The 24,890-nt window shown below is 30.6% G+C and overlaps 1 protein-coding gene across 2 annotated transcripts in view; it reads right to left on the bottom strand.

Annotated features, from left to right (window-relative positions):
• sipa1l2 (signal-induced proliferation-associated 1 like 2) overlaps positions 1–24,890 on the bottom strand; it is a 137,303-nt gene that overhangs the window by 55,093 nt on the left and 57,320 nt on the right. For both annotated transcript variants that reach the window (XM_056468790.1, XM_056468791.1), the window contains 5 exons: positions 24,431–24,619; positions 15,787–15,961; positions 12,365–12,468; positions 5,036–5,193; positions 1,844–2,429 (listed from right to left, as the gene is read on the bottom strand). In XM_056468790.1, coding sequence (XP_056324765.1) covers positions 1,844–2,429; positions 5,036–5,193; positions 12,365–12,468; positions 15,787–15,961; positions 24,431–24,619 — 1,212 coding nt within the window. The remainder of the gene's footprint in view (positions 1–1,843; positions 2,430–5,035; positions 5,194–12,364; positions 12,469–15,786; positions 15,962–24,430; positions 24,620–24,890) is intronic.

The raw sequence follows: 24,890 nt of genomic DNA, 5'->3' as shown, positions 1-24,890 counted from the left end.
AGTGAAGTAAAGTAAAGGATAGATGGATAAATGGATGGATAGATGGATAGATAAATGGTTGGATAGATGGATGGATAGACAGACGGACGGATAGATGGATAGATGGATAGATGGATAGACAGATAGATAGATAGATAGATAGATAGATAGATAGATAGATAGATAGATAGATAGATAGATAGATAGATAGATAGATAGATAGATAGATAGATAGATAGATAGATAGATAGATAGATAGATAGATAGATGGACCGACGGACGGACAGATAGATGGACGGAGAGAGATAGACCGACGGACGGACGGATGGATAATTGGATGGATGGATGGACAGACAGACAGACAGACAGACAGACAGACAGACAGACAGACAGATAGATAGATAGATAGATAGATAGATAGATAGACAGATAGACAGATAGACAGATAGATAGATGGACGAACGGATGGATAATTGAATGGATGGATGGACGGAGGGATGGACAAACAGACAGACGGATGGATGGATAAACGGATGGACAGATGGATGGATGGACGGATAGATAGATAGATGGATGGACAGACAGACAGATAAACAGACAGATAGATAGATGGATGGATGGACAGATAGACGGACAGACAGACGGATAGACGGACAGACGGACGGACGGACAGATAGATAGATGGACAGATGGATGGACAGACAAACGGACAGACAGACAGATAGATAGACGAACGGATAGACGGACGGATAGATGGACAGACAGACAGACAGACGGATAGACAGACGGTTAGATAGCTAAATACATAGCTAGATATATAGATAGACAGATAGACAGATAGACAGATAGATAGATAGATAGATAGATAGATAGATAGACAGACAGACAGACAGACAGACAGACAGACAGACAGACAGACAGACAGACAGACAGATAGATAGATAGATAGATAGATAGATAGATAGATAGATAGATAGACAGATAGATAGACACTGTAGATATACAGATAGACAAGATAGACAGACAGAGACAGACAGATAGATAGATATTTAGAAAAATGTTTCAACTTAAAATAAAATTAAATAAAATTAAAATTAAATAATATTTTTAAATAACAATAACAAAAATAAAATAAAACTAAATTAAAAAATAAATTTAGAAAATAAATAAATGTAAAAGACAAAATTTTAGATTAAGAAAATGATTTTCAATGTGAAGATATAACCTATTTAAAAAAAAATAATCTTTTGTGTTCCACATAAATAGAGAAAGTGATGAACCAATTAAATTATTCTTTTTTTTTGCTTATTCATGTAAGCCAACCACGCTGATGGTCTGCTGCACAAAAGCTATGATGATGACAGCAAACCACCCAACACAATAAACACATTTAAGAGCATATTAAAGGACACCGTTTCACAAGCTGTCAAAAAAGAAAGAAAGCGGACCACACAAGCTGACTGGGTCCATTACCATAAACAGCATGTACACCCATTTAACCTCCCACTGCACTGTAAAAAAGAAAAAAAAAGTGCCAGTCTGCAGGTCTGGCCCAACTGAGCATGAACGGCAGTAAAGCACAGAAGTGGAACTAATATTGCTTCATTAAGGTGTGCTATGACTTATGCATTTATTCAGGAATGAATCAAACTCATTGTTCCGCTAAGCCAAAAGTAAACGAAGGTACAAAAATCAGCTCTTTCTACCTTTCTAATGCTAATCTGCAGACCCTTAGCCTTGGATTGCAAAAGAAACATGATCCTGTATAGCAACACCACCTGCTTATTCACGGTAAAAGGCAAGCCTGGTCAGAGCTTCAGCTTAGATTAAACTTGATCTTTCCTCTCGGATTGGCTACTCATACCTCTAATCGCTGGACGACCTCACGAACTTCCTCCGGACATCCATCCTGCACAGAAAACACAGTGCAGTCGCCGCGCTCGTAAAACAGCTTCACCCTGCCCACAGTTGAGGACGAGCTCCAACCAATCACGTCCTTGCAGTAACAGTTGAAAACCACATCCCGGGACGCTTCCTCAATGAGCACCACAAACTCTCTGGAAATGGCCAGTAAACATCCGATATCACTGGACTGGCAATTGTCCCGGGCAACCACTGACCATGTGACAGCTCCGGTGCTGTTCAGATGAGCATTGTTTCTGGGCCGGCTGCGCTCCTTTCTTTTGGCCCCCAGGGTGATGAAGCTGAATTTGGGACCTGAGGCATCCACAGGTGTCGCGCTGGTGAAGTTTTCCACCAGGTCCTTTAGGTATTCCTGGCGGGTTCGAGTGGCCATGGCGCGGAACTTTTCAGATTTGTGGGCTGAGTTTTCAGCGTTGATCACCTTGGCCAGCAGGAAGTCCCGGAAAACTGCTGATTTTGGGAACATCACTCCTTTGGGGATGAGAGGACCAAATGCAGGCACATCTTTAGATCTGGTGACTGCAATGCTATTGGGAGAAAAACAAATATGAAATGATTTTTAGTCGCATCAAATTAAACGTTTTATTTTCAGGTTTCTGTTAACCAAAACCCTGCAACAAAAATGTCAAGATTCTCCTTCCAAAAAATGTATAAATGATACAATACCTGACTAAAGTCTTGTCGCATATACAAGTTTTAGGAACAACAAATAATAACTTGACTTCTAGTTGATCATTTGGTATCAAAAATGACTTGTATGCAGGCCCACACGGAATCTGCACGTGCAGAATTCAGAAGAATTCTGCAGATTTGCGCAGATTTTTAGCCCATCATTAATTCTGGTTATTTACTTGAGTAAATGTGTGTAAATCTATATTTATTCAGTTTTTTATTAATTACAGTAAAATTATTGACTAATATAAAAATGTTCATCTAATTTATGTACAATGCAGTTTGTACAGTAATATTTTCTGTCTTTTAGTAGAGATATTATATGAGAGACTTGCTTTGTTTACCAAATAAAGTAAATCTAATTGGATTTGCATTTTAAACATTAAAAGTTAAAAAGATATTATTTTTTATTTCACATACTAAGGTTTTAGTTATGATACTCCCAAAATAATTCCAGATTTGCAGATTTTTAACAAAATTCTCAGCCGAAATATCAAAAAAAACTTCCGCAGATTCCGTCTGGTCCTACTTATACGAAAGGCAAAGGCCTCTAGATTACATTTATTTTACCAAAATAAAACATGACTATGCCTTAATTGTAATTATTTAATTAGGACAGTAAGGTCTGAGTTTGCTTAGACAAAAGTCTTTTCACTTAACAGAAATGATGTACAGTATAGAATATAAAGTCATGGTGCAGCGGAAGAAGACTTAATATGGTGTATGACTCCCATGAGCTTGGAGGACTGCATCAATACATCTCTGCAATGACTCAAATAACTTATTAATAAAGTCATCTGGAATAGCAAAGAAAGCGTTCTTGCAGGACTCCCAGAGTTCATCAAGATTCTTTGGATTCACATTCAATGTCTCCTCCATCTTACCCCAGATGTACTCAATAATGTTCATGTCTGGTGACTGGGCTGGCCAATCCTGGAGCACCTTGACCTTCTTTGCTTTCAGGAGCTTTGAGGTGGAGGCTAAAGTAAAAAGGAGCGCTATCGTGCTGAAGAATTTGAACCCTCTTCTGTGGTTTGTAATGTAACGGGCAGCACAAATGTCTTGATACCTCAGGCTGTTGATGTTGACATTCACTCTGCAGATCTCTTGCACGCCCCCATACTGAACGTAACCCCACACCATGATTTTTACTTTACCACACTTGACTGATATCTGTGAGAATCTTGGGTCCATGCGAGTATATATATATATATAAATACTCGGGAGGGCTAATGATTCTGACTTTAACTGAATATTATTGCTATATTAACACAAAAATGGAACACAATAGTAATGTATAATGCTAATATAATATATATAGTATAATACTACAACAGTAGAAAGTCCTTTCACATTTAACTCTAAATATTTATAATATCTACAAAAGGTTGTGCAGGCTGAAATTTAGATATATATTCTGTTTGACTTCATATTTGACAGCATTTCTGAAGTCTTTGGGCAGAAGTCTCTCCCCGATGAGACAGGCAATTTCTCTTTTGCGTCGGCTTCAGCCTCCCTCAGCTCTCTGCAATGTTACGCTGAACAAGCTTAAGGGGTACACACTGAGTAAATAAGACTGGAAATTGAATTCCCTTCGATCTTATCCTTTAATCCTCTCCCTATCATTCTGAGAGGTCAAATCTGACTGTCAGCAAGCCGTTTGGAAAAGCATCTTCTCCTGCCGTCCCACAAATCTTTCATTTACAAAACTGAATGATCATTCAGGACGGTTGTCATGACTTTGATTACTAGAGCAAAAACACATGTATAAGTCAAACCAGCAGTCAAACCAGGGGGGCTATTATGCCCCCTTTTACACGATTTAAAATGATTCCTGATGTCCCTAGAGCGTATATGTGAAGTTTTAGCTCAAAATACAAAACAAATATTTATGTATAATGCTTTAAAACTGCCTCCTTTTAGGTCTTGATACAAATTGTGTGCTATTTCAGTGACTGTTGCTTTAAATTCAAATGAGATTGTGCTTCCAACCCTCTTTTTAAAAGAGGAAGGAGCTACAAATGCCTGTGTAAGCGTAGCAGCAGATTGTAAACAGGATGTTATTTCTGTGAGTCTAAAGTGTTTGTGTACATCTAAAACTCCAAATCGCTGACATTATCTTCTGCAGGTGCAGTCTAAAAACTCTAATGGGGGATGGCTGCTTCTTACTCAGGGCTGTTTATGTTAATGAGAGAGAAATCATTACTAATGGGCAAGAGCTTTTTATCTCTGATGACATATACAAAGGGAGAATGTCAATCAAAGTGTTTCTGCAGGCTGTTTTTATCAAGTGCAATAATAAAAAGTAGAATTAGTCAATTTTTACCATTAAATGTTGGCTATATTCACACACTACTGCCACACAAATGTGTTTAGAGCCCTTATAAAAGTGATTTTTGTATAATAGGTCCGCTTTAATAAATATTTAGCTGAATAACTGACAATATACAGTAGATCTTACCTGTAACACACATGCTCTGTGCAAGGGTTGTGGACTTTGACGATGATGAAGACATGCTGAAAATGGGAGCGTATGTTTTGGGGTGTGAACGGTAAAGATCCTGGCTCCTGGAAAATGATGGTAACAATGTCATTTCCAATGTGCCTCTTCCTCAGCAACTGGATAAAGGAAAGATAATAGGGAAAAAAAGTCTTTACATTTTAACATAGTTACAGGTGCAGCCATCTAATCAGAAACACAAAGTAAAAAAAAAAGAAAAGCTTTAATACCGACTACACATATTAACAATGGAATATGTTCATTACAAATAAAATATAATAAAATAAGAAATAAAAAGTAACGTAAAAAAAAAAGTTGCACAATAAAAAAATTTTAAATACAAGAACATTTAAAATAACGAATTAATAATAATAATAATAATAATAATAATAATAATAATAATAAAACACCTAATATGTGACCCTGGACCACAAAACCAGTTTTATGTTGCATTTTGGCAATAGACAAAAATACATTGTGTGGGCCAAAAATAATTATCTTACACCATAAATCATGAGAAGTAAAGATTATTTTCCATTAAAATATTTTGTAAATTTACTACTATAAATATCAAAATAAAAAAATAAAAAAAATAGTAATGTGCATCATGAAGTCCTCCAATTAGACAAATTTTCCAAGGCGATTTCTGAATATTTAAACTTTTTGAATGTCCAGATTCCAGATAATCAAATATTGTCCTATAACAAACCATACAGCTTATTTATTTAGCATTGATGTAATCAATTCTTTCCAAAAATTTAAACTTACCGTATGAGCGTCACATAAAATAAAATAAAATAACAAAACACAATAAAAATAAACAAAAACAAAAAACAATAACAAAACAAAATAAAACAAAAAAATACAATAAAAATAAACCAAAACAAAAAATAAAACAAAATAAAAAACTAAACAAAAAGAAAAACAAAATAAATAAAATAAAAATAAAACAAAACAAACAAAATAAACTAAAACAAAACTAAATAAAACTAAACTAAATAAAAAGTAAAAGAATAAAAATAATCAAACAAAAAACAATAACAAAACAAAATAAAAATAAATAAAATAAAACAAACAAAAAACAAAACATAAAACAATTTAAAAAAATTAATAAATAAAAATAAAATAAAACAAAACAAACACACAACAAAAAACAATAACAAAACAAAAAAATATAATATAATAAAAAACATAACTAAATTAAATATAAAAGAAAATACATCAAACATATTAAAGGGATCTAACTTGTAGGCCATTAAAATAGCCGCGAACATCCATAATTGTAGCTACTGCATAATAAACAAGTGACCGAGTTTAAGAAAGCTTAAGTAATGTATAAATTTAGCAGCAGATGTACAGCATATCCCTTGGGCTCATCTCTCTCTGTCAGCGGAGGGGAAAAAAAGAGGATCAGAGGTGTACTGAACTGAAAGCTCAAAGCTGAGGAGATCTTCAACAGCTTATATTTCAAGATTATCCCTATTGGAGCATGATCCCATGGACAGAAAACAACAAATCCCACAAATCAGCCAAATAAAGACCTGCACAAAGGCTCCTCTACTTCTCTTTCTAGTCATTCTATAAAAACAGCTTTCTTTTACAGGCACAAAATCTCAATTTTCATTATCCCACTGAGCTCAGACCAGCCACAGGGATTTGCAGAAGTCATTGATGGAAAGCTGTCACGGTGGTAAATTAATCGGTGGCAAACTCTATTAAGGTTTGTTCCGCCCATTGAAAAGTACAGCGGATGAAGGAAATAAAGCTTTTAAAAAATCGGTTACACCAAATAAATAAGAACAGCTAGTCTTTTTGTAAATGCACCACAAAATGACACATATCTAATTAAATAATCACAGATATGTCCTGTTTTTCATCTAAGAGAAGAAATCGCAAGATGAAAAAATTAACTAATATTTATCACCACATTTAATTTAATTCATTACATTAGGAGTTCATTCATTCATTCATTTTCCTTCGGCTTAGTCCCTTATGTATCAGGGGTTGCCACAGCGGAATGAACTGTCAACTATTCCAGCCTATGTTTTATGCAGCGGATACCCATCCAGCTGCAACCCAGTACTGGGAAACACCCATATACACTCATTCACACACATACACTATGTTCAATTTAGTTAATTCAATTCACTTGTACCGCATGTCGTTGGACTGTGGGAGCAACTGGAGCACCCAGAGGAAAGGCACACGAACACGGACAGAACATGCAAACTCCACACAGAAATGCCAACTGAGCTGGGACTCAAACCAGCGACCTTCTTGAGGCGACAGTGCTAACATTAGGTATTGGAAACCTATTTGTATTCCAGGTTTTCTAATGTGGTATCTTTAAATATGAAAATGAGGCATAATTGTGTTGAATTTGCCTACATTGTATATTTTTTTTGTCTCAATAATTCAGAAAATACTGAAAAAAAAAATAAAATTAAATTAAAAAAAAATAAATAAATTAAAAAAATATATAACATTTTTAAAAAAATTAAATCCATGTAATCAGGCAACTTATGTATGAAATATTATTTTACTATTATTAATTATAATAATTTTTTATATGAGCTAATGGAATAAAATTTCATTCATGTGTGCATGTTATTGACAATAAAAGCCACTTAGTAACACTACTACAACAACAAAAATTATAATAATAATAATGTTGTATGTAATCAGGCAAATTACGTATGACCAAATCCTTCTTTAATAACCTCTATAATACAGATATTAAATTGTGTTGATTACTTTAACATTATAATTTATAATATTATTATTTATAATTCATTTAATAATTGCAAATATTTTTTTTTACTAAAGTTTTATATGAGACAGTGGAAATAAATTTCTTTCATATGAGCATGTCAACTGAAATAAAATCTACAAAATATAATAATAATAATAATAATAATAATAATAATAATAATAATAATAATAATAATAATAATAACTACAACAACAACAACAATTATTATTATTATTATTATTATTATTATTATTATTATTATTATTATTTACTATCATTATTCACTCATTCATTCATTTTCCTTCGACTTACTTTCTATTTCAGAGGTTGTCACAGCAGAATAAACCGTCACTTATTATTATTCTAATTATTTTTTTATTATTTGTTTATTTATTTTTTATTATTAATAAAAAAGGAGAAATTATTGACGAACAACCCGTTTTATGTAATCAGGCAAACTGTGTACGAGCAAACCCTTCTTTAATAACCTCTTTAATACAGATATAAAATAGTTTTTATTACTTTAATTTATTTATAATATTATTATTTATAATACTTATAATAACTATAATTCTTTAGTTTTTTTTTTTTTTTTACAAATTGTATAGCTTTATGTGAGACAGTAAATAATATGCTTTCATATGTGCATCTGAATGACAATAAAATCTACTAAATATAATAATAATAATAATAATAATTATTATTATTATTATAACAACAACAACAACAACAGCAACAATAATAATAATAATGATAATAAATTATTATTATTATTATTATTATTATTCATTCATTCATTCATTCTCCTTCGGTTTGTCTCTATTTCAGAGGTTGCCACAGTGGAATGAATCACCAATTATTATTATTTTTTTTAAATGACTATTTATTTTTTATTATTATTAAAAAAAGGAGAAATAAAACTATTGAAGAATAAACTGTTTTTGTAATCAAGCAAATTGCGTATGAAAAAAAATCCTTCTTTAAAACTTTTAGAATATTAGATATTAAACTGTGAAATTTTGTGCATCAAATCGACACACATAAACCTATTTGTGTGACAAAAGTGACAAAACCAACACTAAGATTTAGATTCTTGGATTTTTTTTTTTGGTTTACATAAGAAAGCTAAAAAGCCTAAAATCTCTAAATTGACAGATGCACAAGAAAGCATTGTTTTTGCCTGCAGTGTCTCATCTTAAAAACACCAGAAAACGCCCCATTTCTAATTCAATATCGCTGATACGTCCTGTTTTTCATTAAAATCTGTGCCTTGTCAGGGCAACTGAAAGAAGAGAGCTATTTTTTATTTTTTTTAATTTAAGATGGGCATTCAAGCGGTTGTCATGACAGCGTGGCCTGCCTTGCTGAAGTGTTTACAATTAGCAGGATGTGGGACAATTGCTCCTGCTCTGCAAAGGTCTGTAAAGATGCACAGATCAAGACCAGGCACTTGAACAGAGAGCTGAAAGAGTTTTCTGTAGCAGGCCGGAGTAACTGATCAGACCTGAAGCTTATTTGTGCAGGTGCTTGTTCAAGTGTGCATTAATCAGCAGGAAGACTAGAACAATCATGGAGCATCTGCTTTCTTTGTTTGTAATAATGGATTTATAACAGGACCTGATTGTCAAATGTTTACCTTAACATAATAATGTAGTCATTTATTTATAACATTACTCAAAATGTACTTTTTAAAATGTTTTCGGGAAAAGTTAACATTTAATATTGTACTTTTAATAATTTATTGTAGCAGAATAGTAAAAAATTATAAATTATTTATTTATTTATTTATATTAATATACTATAACATACTATATAGTTCTAAACAATTTATTAATATAAAATAATAAAATAAATTTAAAAATGTTATTACAATTATGGTATTATTGCAACTATATGAATAATTATAATAATATTTTTATAATAAATAACTTACATAAATCAAATACATTTTTATAATAATTACTATTTTAAGTGTAATTGAAATTTGTAATGCATTTTATTTTTATACATGAATAAATTGACATGAAATAGATATATAGATATATAGATATATATATATATATATATATATATATATATATATATATATATATATATATATATATATATATATATATATATATATATATATATATATATATATATATATATACACAACAGTTCTGTCTGGTTCTCGAATCTGATTGGCTGATAGCAATGCGATATTCTGCAATATCAGAACTCCTACAGCCTCCTCACCCTTCTGTATTACTCCACCTGCATAGAGTGTAAGCAGATCAATAAACTCACTACAGTTTGACAAATATTGCTGCTGTTGGACAACATGATGTAACTATGCAGTTTATTTATAAGGATAGTGCCTATTTTAAATATCTGTAATTTCGGAGATACAGCGCCATCCACAAGATGGTGACAGAGACTGCATAATAAGCCCTTAGAGGAGGAAAAACCCAGCGTAATTTTAAACTGCAGCCGATGAAATCATTATAAAACTGGTTAAGTGACTTTAAGTCGGTCTCTCTCTTTTGTATGTTGTTCTGCTGTGTTTATATCATAGTAATTGTAGTGTGTTGAGTGTGAGATGGGACTCACATTAGGAATGTGTGCATTTTGTGTAGGCCACTCTTTGCATAACCTTGAGTTACTTTTTGGTTGGCCATCTCCTATTTGTGTTACTGCAGACTAGTTCAGTAAACAGAAAGAAAGAAGAAATGCTCGCATGTGTTTAGTATTTATCCTTATCACAAACAAAACAGTAATCTGATAGTGTTGGCGATCTGTGATCTCCCGATTGCAACCGAGAAATACTGGGACATCTTTGTAGACTGATGGCATTTCATGCCGTTCAGCCTTACAATCTTAAAATGTCAGCAAAATCACCTGTTTTGTCATCACTTTAGACATTATGCCAGAGAATCATTCAAATACTAGCTCTAAAGTGATGTGTGTGAATGAGCAATGGTTAATGCTGTTCTGACGTCAGCTGCAGATGTGAATGAATGGCAGAAGACAGTAGTTCCTCTTACAAACGGGTTTTCAGACTCTCCGTGTTTGATTTTTTTATATACACGATTATGCAGTCAAATTGTTGTATAAATGCAATATCACACTCGTAGTAGTGCGATGTGGCTGTATATCGTCACTGGTGGGACACTAAGGCAACGCACGCCTCCCTCCAGTGCCGATATACAGACACATCGCACTGCTATATATATATATATATTCATTCATTCATTTTCTTTTAGGCTTAGTCCCTTTATTAATCCGGGGTCACCACAGCGGAATGAACCACCAACTTATCTAGCACATGTTTTACCCAGCAGATGCCCTTCCAGCCACAACCCATCTCTGGGAAACATCCATACACACTCACCCACACTCATACACTATGGACAATTTAGCCTTCCCAATTCACCTGTACCGCATGTCTTTGGACTGTGGGGGAAACCGGAGCACCCGAAGGAAACCCACGCGAACGCAGGGAGAACATGCAAACTCCACACAGAGACGCTAACTGACCCAGCCGAGGCTCAAACCAGCGACCTGCTTGCTGTAAGGCGACAGCACCACCTACTGCGCTGCCCTATATATATATATATATATATATATATATATATATATATATATATATATGTATATATATATATATATATATATATATATATATATATATATATATATATATATATATATATATATATATATATATTTTATAATAAATAAATTATATAAATTAAATACATTTTTTAAATATCTTTTTGATTTATTAATAATAGCAATAATAATGGTAATAATAATAATAATGGTAATAATAATAATAACAATAATAATAAACAACAACAACAACAACAATTAGCAAACAATATTTGATTATTATTAGTTGGTTTTTACTGTCATTAACACACACATATAAATGAAATGTCATTCCAATGGCTCATAGAAAATTGTATAAAATCAGTATTAAACTGAATATAAACATAAAACAATTAAAAATAAATACAGAACCTTGCATTAAAAATATTAATAAAACCATAATCAATTAAATAGTAATAAAATCACAATCATTTCTGCTTCACAATCACAATCACCGTTTCTGCTAATGATTACTAAGCAGGACTAATTTTAAATTAATAATAATAATAATAATAATATGTTGTGAATTTGTTTATTTTCGGAAAAATATGCCATGCCTATACTATTTCAAAGCTGGCAAAGATCTTCAGCAGCCATTATTTCAGCTTTTAAAACAATCCTTCAGACTTGGGGCACTAAAAATGATACGATTACTTTCCTGTTGTTCCTGTATTTACAATGGTTCATGCTGCTCTTTCTTTCTCATAATGAAAGCATACAGTAATTAGTAGCTCTCAACATATTTAAGCATTTTAAATTTGTGTCATGTGACAACTAACAGAACACACATTTTTATCAAAATCCCTTTTTTGTTGTTCAGTTAAAACCAAAGTAATTAAGGGTTGAAAAGTGCATGGTGAAAAGTAAATGACAAGAAGGAAATAACTACAACACACGTGACTCACTTGTTGCCTGTTGTTGGGCGTGTATGGCAGCATTGTAGAGACGTGAAACATCAGCTCAAAGTCTTTATAGGTGGTGTAGAGAGAGTGAGTGCCGGTGGAGTCCGCTGTGGACAAAAACAGCAAATTAAAAACACACACACATATACTAATGACAAAAATACTAAACTAGTGTCTTGTAGTTCAATATTAATCTGCAAATGGCTCGCAGGATTATGAGAAACTGTTCCATGTCCTGTATGCACTGACAGAGAACAAACGCGGTATTAACAAAACCCATTTCAGAAATTAACCTAAAGCTGCCAAGCAGATTTCTGGCCTGTCAAAGATTCACCGCAGTGAAAGGTGATCAAATGTTCAAATATTTTGGGGATATCATAGTGAAGAGTGAGACACTGATCTGGATTTTTTTCCAATGCCAATAAAAATTTTGGGGGGGTTTTTATAAGGAAATTGACTGTTCTACATTTTTAAAATTTTAATAAAAATTTAAGTTAAGGTTATAATTAAAAGTAAAATTATATAAATTAAAATTAAAGTTAAAAGTAAAATTAAAACTAAACTAAAATTAATTAAAAAAAAACTAAATAAATGAAATAATAAAATTAAATAAAAAAATATTTTAAAAATTAAATTAAAAGTTCAAATGTAATTATTAAAAATAATTTAAATTAATCGTATATAAAATTAAAATAAATTAAATAAAAAATACAATTAAATAAATTAATTAATAAAATTAAATTAAAAAAATAATTAAAATAACACTAAATTAAATTAAGTAATAATTAAAATAAAAAATTATTAAATTAAAGTTAAAATTTTAATTAATTTAAAAAAAAAATTAATTAAATAAATTTAATTAATTAAATTAAATGAAAAATAATTTAAAAACAAAATTTATTTTAAAGTTAAAATTTTATGATGAAAAAATGAAAATAAAAGGAAAAATATTAACGAAAGAAAAATAAATGAATAAATAAATATCAATCAAAAACAGACAGAAATTTTGTAAAATTATGCTGCATAAAAACATGCATGTACAGGCTGAATAAAAATGCAGATTCATTCTCTGTTTATAGAACAACAGTTTATAGAACTGGTCTGTTTATAGAACAACAAGAATAACAAGGTTTCTTTGGTAAGTCTGTAAAATACAATCAAAACTTTTCTAAAGATAAACCTGCACATTCTCCCTTTAACTCACAGTAAAAAGTGAAAACTTAAATAAAGTACTTTGACTTTTTGGAATTAAATGAATTAAGTTTGACTAACTTAATTTATGACAGTTTTCATTAATAAATTAAGCTATTTATTTTAGGTGTAGCAAGTTTTAGTATTGTGCTACTGTGCTACCCACTGCGCCACTGTGACGCCCTTACTGAAAACTATGATAAATTAAGTTTGTCAAACTTTATTCATTTAATTGTAACAACTCAAAGTCATTTGTTTAAGTTTTCGCTTTTTACAGTTCTGGCTACATAACTGTTTGGATGACCTTTAGTCCATAGGTTTTTATTAAAAAAATCTCTTGCTTAGAGTGGTGTCAGGAACACAGTTTAATCAAAGATATTGATCTTTTTTTCTTAGAGAAGATAAAGGGTAAAATCTCCCAACCACAATTCAGTTTTAAAGATTTTTCAAAGGTCCCGTGAAGTGCTTTGAAATATCCATTTTTATTTGATGCTTGACGTAATCTCAACCGAAACAGGTTTATCACAGCTCTGCCAGTGAGAGTGGTTGAGCTCAAATGAGAATCATCTTGAAGGGGCGGGGCATGTCAGATAATAGAGAGCATTTGATTGGCTATGACGTGATAAGAAATTGTAGTGTGAGGTGACGCTGATCCATTCAGGCGGAAGTGACAAACTACAAGCTTGAATGAATACATCATAGAAAATACATTTAAAAAGGTAATTAAAAACTGAAGCTAACTGAAATAAAAGTATTAATGAATTAAAGCTACTGTACATAGTGGTATAAAAAGTGTAATAAAACAATAATAATATAACGTAATAACGTAAGGTAAAGTACCGTAATGTAACATAATATAACATAATATAATAAAATATAATAATAAATAATATTTAAGCATAACATTTCAACAACCCTAAACTAAAATTTAAATAACCTGAAAAACTATTTAAGCCCAAATAAAAATAATTGTGTATAAATAATTGTATATGAAATATTGTATACATTAATTGTATATAAAAGCATGAAAAAACAATATTTGCTAAAGTTAAAGAAATGGATAACAAAAATGTTCATTTTATCATTATTTACTTTCCATTGACTTGTTCCTGACCTATTTAAGTTTGTTGAACACAAAAGAAGAATGCTGAAAACCTGTAACCATTGACTTGCATAGCATTTATTTTTCCTTTGAAGGTCAATTATCAGGGGCGGATTTAACCAATAAGCAAGGTAAGCAGCCGATTAGGGTCCGATGAAATCTGAGGGCCACCAAATAAACAGCTAGAAGTATAAATTATACATCAACTTCTATCATATTTTGTATGATAAGGGTCTAAAAAAATGTCCGTTTAATGTTTATTACATTGCAAATGCGCTAATGTGTCCTCCACCATCAATCATCAGGTAAAGATTTAGTTTTAAAAACAATTTAGCTAATACACTCTCAGAAATAAAGGTACGCAAGTTGTCACTGGGGTAAACATTTGTACTTGAAGAGTCCATATTGGTACCTCAAAAGTATATATTAAAACCTAAAAATTTTAAGTGGAACACTTTTGTCCTTTTTAGGTGCTAATATGTACCCGTGAGGTATTAATATGGACCTTTTAGGTACAAATGTGTACCTTTTTAAAAGGTACCACCCCAGTGACAACTTGCGTATTTTTATTTCAGAGAGTGTATATCATTTTTAGGTGTTAATTTAGTTTAAGAAAACAAATAATTTAAAAAGTTTTACAAGATGCTTTATATGTTGTTATTATTATTTTGCACTAAGACAAAAAGTAAAAAATGAGATTGAGTGATATAACAAAAAAACAGCAAATAAAATCAATTAAAAATAAAGTAAAAAAAACGCATTTTAGAACTTTTGGACCCCTAGGCTAGAAATGCTTAGGGCCCCCAAATCACTAAATCTGCCCCTGTCAATGGTTACAGTTTTTCAGCTTCCTTCAAAATGTCTTTGTGTTCAAGGGAAGAAAGAAACTCTTAAAAGTTTATAATCACTTGAAGAATAGTAGTATTAAAATATTTTAAGTAATAAAATTAGCGTTTTTTTTGTGTGAACTACCCCTTTAATCCAGAATATAGATGTTCATTCATAAATCCTATACAAAAATCATTGCAATGCAGTTTGTATACAAGTCCAAAATGGAGATTGGCACACACACTCACAAAAAAACGTATGTCTCTTGGTTCTGTGCATGTGTTCAGGGAAGCAAAGCACTTACTTTTGTTGTCGAGCTGTGCTCTGTACTTGCTGAAGCCCTTCAGTCGAACTCTCTGACCCAGCAGATCCAGAAACTCGTCCAGTGCAGGACTGCCGCTCTCATTATTGTACATCTCCTCTTCTGTGCTCTGCCCCGCCTGGCAGTACAGGATGCCCACTTTGTGCTGGTAACTCAGCTGCAAATGATAAAGAGTAAAAACACAATCATTGTAATCATTTTTGACATCATTCATAGTGTACCGCAGAGCCGCAATTATATGAATTACACAGCTCGCTAAAATACTGGCCAATCGCTGCATTCTGTGCTCAGTTCTGTTTTATGACCATAATAGTTTTCATTGTGGTCAGTCTGTGCACTCTATTATTCAAAGAACATTAATATGAAAGTGTTATTAGATCATTCATCTTCAATCTGTGTGTATTACCTACTTAATGTGTAGTCTTATACTTATATAATATAAACATATTATTCAATTCAAGTTTATTTGTACAGCGCTTTTTACAATCATTAGTGTTTTAAAGCAGCTTTACAAAAGGTGTACATTATTGCATTATAATCAAACTATATTAAAGTCACAATCAAATATAAGTTATTACATATAAACATACACTGTAAAATCCAAAACGTTAAGGTAACTCAAATGGTTTATTGCAATCAGTTTCCTCAAATGGTTCAAGTTAACTCAAAAACTAATCCGAATGAGTACTGTAAACTTAATCCATTTGAGTAAATGGAGCAATCTGAGCACATTAAAACCCAATAAATGAAGAGAACTCAAACTGAGTACTGTAAAACCCAATAAGTTAAGGCAACTTAAATCATTTGAGGAAACCGATTGCTACAAACCAGTTGAGTTAAAAAACTAACCTAACTAAGTATTTAGTTAACTCATTATCTTTAACACGGAGTTCAAAACTCTTTTCAAATGAATTAACTTACAAGTAGAATTAACTTCCAGTACATTTTGAGGTAACTACACTCATTTCATTTAATAAAGACTGTTGGGCTTTATAGTGTAGTTAACCTGCAGTTTTATAGCACAAACGTGATGTCTATGTGTACATGTGTAATGAAATGTATTTGTGTATAAGGTGTATGTGTTGTCCTCTATTTATTTTTTCATACTATAGTCTAGGCCAAAAATGCACTCTCGATAATTATTTTCCATATTGAATAATAACGTTTCATGTTTCAATACAAGTTGGTAATGCTTCCAGATTTAAAAGAGTACCCCAACAATGATTGAAGCCACAAACATTAGAGGGTCCATTAAATGGCATAACATATTGTCTGCGGTGGCCGAACATTCGATCCATCTTTAATATGAGCCTGTATTAATCACAACAATGTTACATGAAGCGAAATTGGACCCCTCTGACCATACACAAACATCATACATTTCAGGGGAAGACAGGTCAGTCGAGAGGCACCATTGAAAAATAGAAAATAAGATACACTGGGGATAAAAATGGAGGTAAAAAAGCCCCTCCTAGACTGTCCTTAATGTAGGGCAATATCAAAACACTTTTAGATTCTCATTGTTGCACATTTTGCTGCGTGATTGGCTCTTAGAGCAATAAAAAATTTAAAGCTTATTATTGTTATAGACATAAATTATCGCAATTCAATATAATATCGTTTATCGGCCCAGACCTACTATAGTCTATGCCTTATATTTTTAATGTGATTTATATACAATTTTTCTATTATTCATATTTTATTTGGGCTTAAATTTTATTTTAGTTTATTTCAATTTTAGTTTAGATTGTAAAAATGCCATTTTTGTAATATTATTATTTTATTCAACTTGTGTCTTTCTTGTAGCACTACACTGTAAAAAAATCCTGGTTGCCTTCAATTTTTAAGTTGAATCAAATTGACCTTATGAGCCCATTGAACTTATATTATGTTAAACTGACTTAAAACAGCTTGCGTAACTTATAAAATTAAGTTAGAACATTATTAACTTTGTTTAATAAGTTACAATGACCTAAAAACGTATGTTGTCATGATTAATTGGTTATATATTTTTTACAGTGTATTTACAGTAGCTTTAATTCATTATTACTTCTTTCATTTCAGTTAACTTCATTTTGTTATAATTTTTTCATTTATCTTCTGCTGACGTAAAAAACAGTAATATTGTGAATATTTTTGCTACAATAAAACTGTTCTATATTTAAATATAATGTAAAATGCAATTTACTGAAAAAATACCAACACAAATAAATATTTATTTATTTTTATTTCTGTGTGTTTGTTTTGTTTGTTTGTTTGTATAATGTTGTATTTTAAACTAAATAAATGCAGCTTTGTTAACCACAAAAAATATATATTATTCTATGTTCACACCAGACGCTGTACGAGCAAATAAAATCACGCTATTTAGGCGTAAATAGACTCGTGAACTTTTTAAGTTTACTCGCTTCACTCGCGAGTCAAATTCACTTCACAATAGAAGTGGATTCGCGTCATGGGCAGGGCTTCTGTCTGCCCGGTGACTCTAGCTTTGTTGCTAAATGGCTGTTATGGGTTTCATCGAGAGAATAGCTATGCTTTATGTGCTTTAGGAAGGCTGAAAAACAGCTTATATTCGTTCGGCGCCATGTCTGAGTCCACTAGATCCTGTCAGAGGTGCACCCAGCTCTGTGAGTTCATCAACTCCTTCGGAAACTGTACGTGGATGATGGAAGCTTTCAGCAGTGCTTCAGACTGAGCCCAGCCCAGTTTGATGAACTGTTGTCCAGTGTCGGCAAAAGGAATTGCCTATGGGACACCAACAACAGGCACTATGTCATTATCACGCCCCTACATAAGCAAGCTCCTGATTGGTTAATGTGTCACAAATGACCACTGAAGTTCAGATTTTCCAACTCAAGGCGATTCACACATCCAACTCACAAAACGCTCAACTCACACTGCTTCATTCGTGCCACAGGATGTCTATTCCCCTTTTTGTATTGACTTAACAACCGCGTCTGTTGTGAATGCAGCATTACAGTTCTAAAATAAATTAGCGTTTACAGCTATTTTATTACTGCTTAATATTAGTATTTTCGATTCAGTTTCAATTTCAGTAAATATAACCACGTTTGCTTTCATGGGAGGATTTCAATATAACAAAATAAATGTTAAAACAGCAAAAAATAAATAAAATGATACTGATCCAAAAGAAAACATTTAAAAACGTGATATATTTATCCAATCTTCAACACATGATGTACACGAAACCATCAAAAGCCCACTTAAAGCACATTATACAGCGATATACATCAAGTGGTGATCTAGCCATGTTAAGTGCTATCAATCTGTGCAAAAGCCTGACATAATGACATTCACAACGGCCTCAGTTGCCACTTGTGCATTATGCATGAGACACAAAAGCCAGCAAGAAACTAAAGAACGAAGCTATAGAACCAGACGATGGGCATTAGACAAGCAAAAATAATAAAACCAAGCATTATTTAGGCCAAATAATAAAAAGATCATTTTAAGTATGTTACTAATATATTACTTAACATCCATAATAAAAGCAAACGCTGCACGGATAACAATCTGGTTTCCAATGACACAGGAATTTTTAAGAGGTCTATAGTAATTGTACGAAATTGCAGGCAATTCCCACCCATACCAGTTTTTAAAAAGCAATTTTAGCACTATTCTTACAATCGCTTTGGCTTTTGTGTCATAAAATGCCACCAACAGTCTCGAGGTACAAAAAAAAAAGAGAAGCTATTATCAGAGAGGGGGTCGAATTTTAGAGAGTATAGAGGCGCGATAAAAAAAATGAACAAAGACGGGGACTCAAGAAAGCATAAGACGAGCAATGATTTTCTTTCATTTTCACCCTAAGTGTTGCTGGTCACAGTTGGTAGCGTCTCAGACGGGTCAAGTGGCCGTTATATGTAGCTAGGTGGTTGCCATGGTGAGGCTTTTCTGCGGTTTTGTTGAATAATTTGCCTTGAAAACTAGTTCTCTTTTGTGTGAATGCTGGAAGTGCAGACAATGGCTGAATCATCAGTTTATTCACTGAGCTAGACTGATTATTAGTTCACAAACTACCATTTCAAGTAATTACCAACATTCATTTTACAACTAACCTCCTACGGCAGGTGAATATAATAAAAAACTAACGGAACATAATAAAACTAATACTTAAAGGAAAGATGATTTTTTCAACACATTTCTAAACATTATGGGGGCTAATAATTCTGACTTCAACTATTGCGTGCTCGTGTGGGTATTATGTATTTACTATATAGTTTAAGTAGTAATGTTGCCATTTCGATATTTTTATTATTCTATCAAACGTCTATCTTTTTAAATCACTATAGTAGTAGCTTTAATTTAATATTACTTTAATTTTAGTTTTGATATTTACTTTTTTCATTTATTAATTAATTTATTCATTTAATTTATTTCAGTATTCAGTATTTATTTTTTCATTTCTTTTCTGCCAACAGTAAATACAGTAATATTGTTTTTTATTACAAAAACAGTTTTCAGATTTATAAAATATTTATATCTTATACAAATTACATAAAAAATATAAATTTGTGCTTTTCTTATTTAATTTATTCATTTATTTATTAATTCAATATATTTCAGATAGTTTCAGTATTTTATTTCTTTTCTGCTCACCACAAATACAGTAATATTGTTAATTATTTGTTATTCTAAAAACAATTTTAGCTTTATAAATTATTTAAATCACAAATTAACAAATTCTATAAAAATATTAATCTATGTACTTTGCTTCTTTCATTTATTAACTAATTTATTAATTTAATTTATTTTAGTTAGTTTCAGTATTCAGTATTTATTTTTTAATTTCTATTCAGCTCACAGTTAAAACAGTAAAATTGTTAATTTTTTTTAAAAAAACAATTTTTGAGATTTCTAAAATATTTAAATGTAATACAATTGATATAAAAATATAAATTAATATACATTTGTATTTAAATATACATAAAAATATACACAGTACACAAACCTGTATACACATATACAGGACATGATTGATCGTTTGACAGCAATTTAGTTTGAATTATTTCTTTATGTAATAATTTAGATTTTTTCAGTTAGTTTCATTATTCAGTATTTATTTTTTCCTTTATTTTGTGCTCACAGTAAATACAGTAATATTGTTAATTATTTTAGATTTATAAAATAAATAAATCTTATACAAATTATATTAAAATACAATTTTTTGTACTTTTCTTATTTCAATTATTCCTTTATTGATTACTTAAATTTATTTCAGTTGGTTTCAGTGTTCAGTATTTATTTTTCATTAAATTTCTTCTCACAGTAAATATGGTAATATTGTTAATTATGTTATTATAAAAACAGTTTTAGAATACTAAAATATTTAAATCTTATACAAATTATATAAAAATATAAATTCATGTTCTTTTCTTATTTCAGTTACTAATTAATTTATTATTTAACATTTCAGTTAGCTTCAGTATTCATTATAATTTAAATTTATTTTCTGCTCTTAGTAAATACAGTAATATTGCTAATTATTTTATTACAAAAACACTTTTAGATTTATTAAATATTTAAATGTAATACAATTTATATAAAATATCAGTTATTTCAGTTAGTTTCATTATTCAGTGTTTATCTTTTTTATCATTTATTTTCTGCTCACAGTAAAAACAGTAATATTGTTAATTATTTGTAATTAAACAAAAAAACTATATTAAATAATAAATAATTTATTTTAATTTTGTTTTATATAGATAAAATTATTAAATCTGAGACAAATGACATACAAATATCAATTTATGCACGTTTGTATTTAAATATATACAGTACAAACATACAGGTATTAAACATACTGGATATGATTAATCCTTTGAGAGAATACATTTCTATTATTGAATATTTATAGTAATAACTGCGGAAAATAAGCAGTAATTTGCATAACAATTCTTGCACAAAAAAATCCGAACACTAGGTTAATTCAGGTTCAAAATTCCAGTTTTATTTTCATCGACATATCAGGAGTCAAATATTTTTACAGAGGGGAATTTAGATATCTCTATTTATTACTCCATAAGTCAGCAAACACCTGTGATTATTTTAGAATAAAATGTTGTGTTTATAATCAGGCAAATTATGCAAGAATAAATCCCTCTGTAATAACCTTCAGAATACAAATAAGAATACAATGGTGGGGTTTGTTTGATAGAAGTGCTTTTAAAGTGGCGATTTATAAGAGGAAAGAATCATTTTAAGAAAACAACCTTTAAAAATATGAACCGTAATTGAAATCATGAGACCAAAAGGTGGGAAAAACAGTATAAACAGAGGTTGAAGAAAATGAACAGTGTTTTTTGAGTCTAGACTGCATTGTTCAATAGGGATGCTTCAGATTTTCCCTTCTGGCCGCTGTGTGGCTGCAATATCGATCAAGACTTTCACTGCTTCTCAGATTCCAGTCAGTCGATCTACAGACAAAACGGCTCATCTCTCAGTCCCACTCTCACCCAGAAATGAGCCAGTGCAAGTCCACCGTCAATAAGTAATTGGATCTTTGTTTTTATAAACAGTCTCTTTAGTAAAACACAGCTCATATCCTGACACACCTGCAATCTGAACCCTCAAACGGAAATGCTGAAAGGCCATCGGTGGCACCTGATAGGCATCTTGCACACTTCACAAGCCCAATCTCGCTTCGCTTATCAAATGAACAACAGCTTTTAAGACCGTCACATCATCAGCAGAGGTTTCAAAACATCTGTTTCTGGTTTTATCGCTATGCATTAAAACTAAGCGAATAGGACGTATGAAGGATATAATTGATGGTTTCTTAAGCCCCCACTTGATTATGTCTTAGTAATTACAAGCCTCATGGACATGTGTGGTTCGTAACACTGTACACTGTATGGTATGAATCATCGCGGAGAATGAAGGTTTCTTCCCTCCTGTCACTTTCTGTTAGTCAGACCGTCTCTTAGTGTCCAAACGGCGGTGTGATCATTTCACAGCCTGGCTGGATTGTGGGAAATGCTTATTTGTTGCACTTAGAAACAGAGCATATATTTGGGAAGTTAAAGAATTAGTTTTATTATATAAGTATGCAAACATTATAATTCTATTATGTACACTTATAATAAACAATAAAAAATAAAAAAATATTTCAAGCTGCATCTATTGTGTTGATGACATAAAGCTGCAAGTTATATAATAATAAAATAATAAATTAATGGCTAAAATAGTGTTAGAATAGTTTCAGCATGTCACATGTGATTTAATAATAATAATAATAATAATAATAATAATAATAATAATAATAATAATAATAATATAATAATATTATTATTATTAATATTATAACAGTATATAATAATAATAATAATATAATAATAATAATAATAATAATAATAACAAACAATAACAGTATATAATAATAATATTAATATTAATAATATAATAATAATAATAATAATAATAATAATAATAATAATATAATAATAATTATTATTATTATTATCATTATTATTGCTGTTGTCATTATAGTTTATAATAATAATAATAATAATAATTATTATTATTATAGTAGATAATAATAAAATAAATAATATAAAATATTCTTATTCTTATTATTAACATTATAACAGTATATTAAATTTACTTAAATGGTTTAACCACACAAAAAACACACGGAAATATTTTCCTGCTAATGATCAGCGATTTAATATTATTTGTATTTATTAATAAAAAAATTAAATAATAAATGATAATAATCAAGGGACTAAGCTGAAAAGAAAATGTATGAATAATAATAATAATAATAGTATATGATAATAATAACAAAAATAATATTAATAATAATAATAATAATAATAATAATAATATATAATAATAATAAAAAAAATAATAATAATAATCAATATTCTTATTAATAGTAAATTAAATTCACTTTAATGGTTTGACAGAGATATTTTATTAGAAAACCACATAAAAATATTTGCTTGCTAATGACCAGCAATTTAATAATATTTGTATTTCTTAATAAAAATAATAATAAAAATATTTGATTATTATAATAATAATAATAATAATAATAGCATTTAATAATAATATTAATTATCGTATAATAATAATAATAATAATAATAATTATTATTATTATTATTATAGTATATAATACTAACAATAACAATAATAATAACAATAATAATAATAATAATAATAATAATAATAAATATTCTTCTTATTAATATTATAACAGTACATTACATTTACTTAAATGGTTCAACAGAGATACTGTATTTTATTAGAAAACCATATGAAAATATTTGCCTGGAGATTTAATAATATTTGTATTTATTAATAACAATAATAATCATCATCATTAACATTATAACAGTAAAATTAGATTTGCTTAAATGGTTAAAACCTGATATTCAATTTTTATTATAGAGAAACATCCAATTTGAAAAGTTTCTCTTTTGCTGATACAGATGGAAAAACATCTTTCCAAACAATGGGAATTAAAAAAAAAATCCCCATTAACGTAATGCAAATTTTATACTTCAGCCACTGTAATAATTAGTTTAAAAATGATAATGATTTAAAAGTGGCCAACTGGTGAGTAATAATGTTTAAAAAACTATAGGTAGAGCACTCACCCCCTGCTGATCCAGCTTCAGCAGTTGTTCTGGGACTTTAGGTGAGCTTATGGCCATTCTGAGACACTGAATGTTGACCTCAGGAACTACATACTCCAGCACCTCTTTAAGAGGGAGCCCACGGGACGTCCCGTGCTTCGCAGTGGAAGGGACTGCATCCTCCAGTATTGAGCCTCTCAAAGTAGTGAGCTAAAGATGGATAGAGTGAAGACAAGTTTAGATTCATGAAAAACAAAGTAAGAGTTCAGTGTTAGCTGAACTGAGCAAATGATTTCCATTAAATGAAATACACGGCATGCTTGAATCCTATCAGTGAACAGATGGATAAACCATTCTAGTCATCTTTCAAATGGCAAAGCACTCTGTAAGATGGTCCCCGCTTTAGCGCTGAATCCCGCGACATGCCCTGCTAACCTTTTCGATGAATAATTGAGTTCAACTAACTGTGGCGAATGCTGAA

The sequence above is a fragment of the Danio aesculapii genome, chromosome 11 (genome assembly GCF_903798145.1).
Source record: "Danio aesculapii chromosome 11, fDanAes4.1, whole genome shotgun sequence".
Classification (NCBI taxonomy): domain Eukaryota; kingdom Metazoa; phylum Chordata; class Actinopteri; order Cypriniformes; family Danionidae; genus Danio; species Danio aesculapii.
The sequence above is the reverse complement of the archived record's forward strand: the minus strand, read 5'-3'. Positions and strand labels throughout refer to the sequence as shown.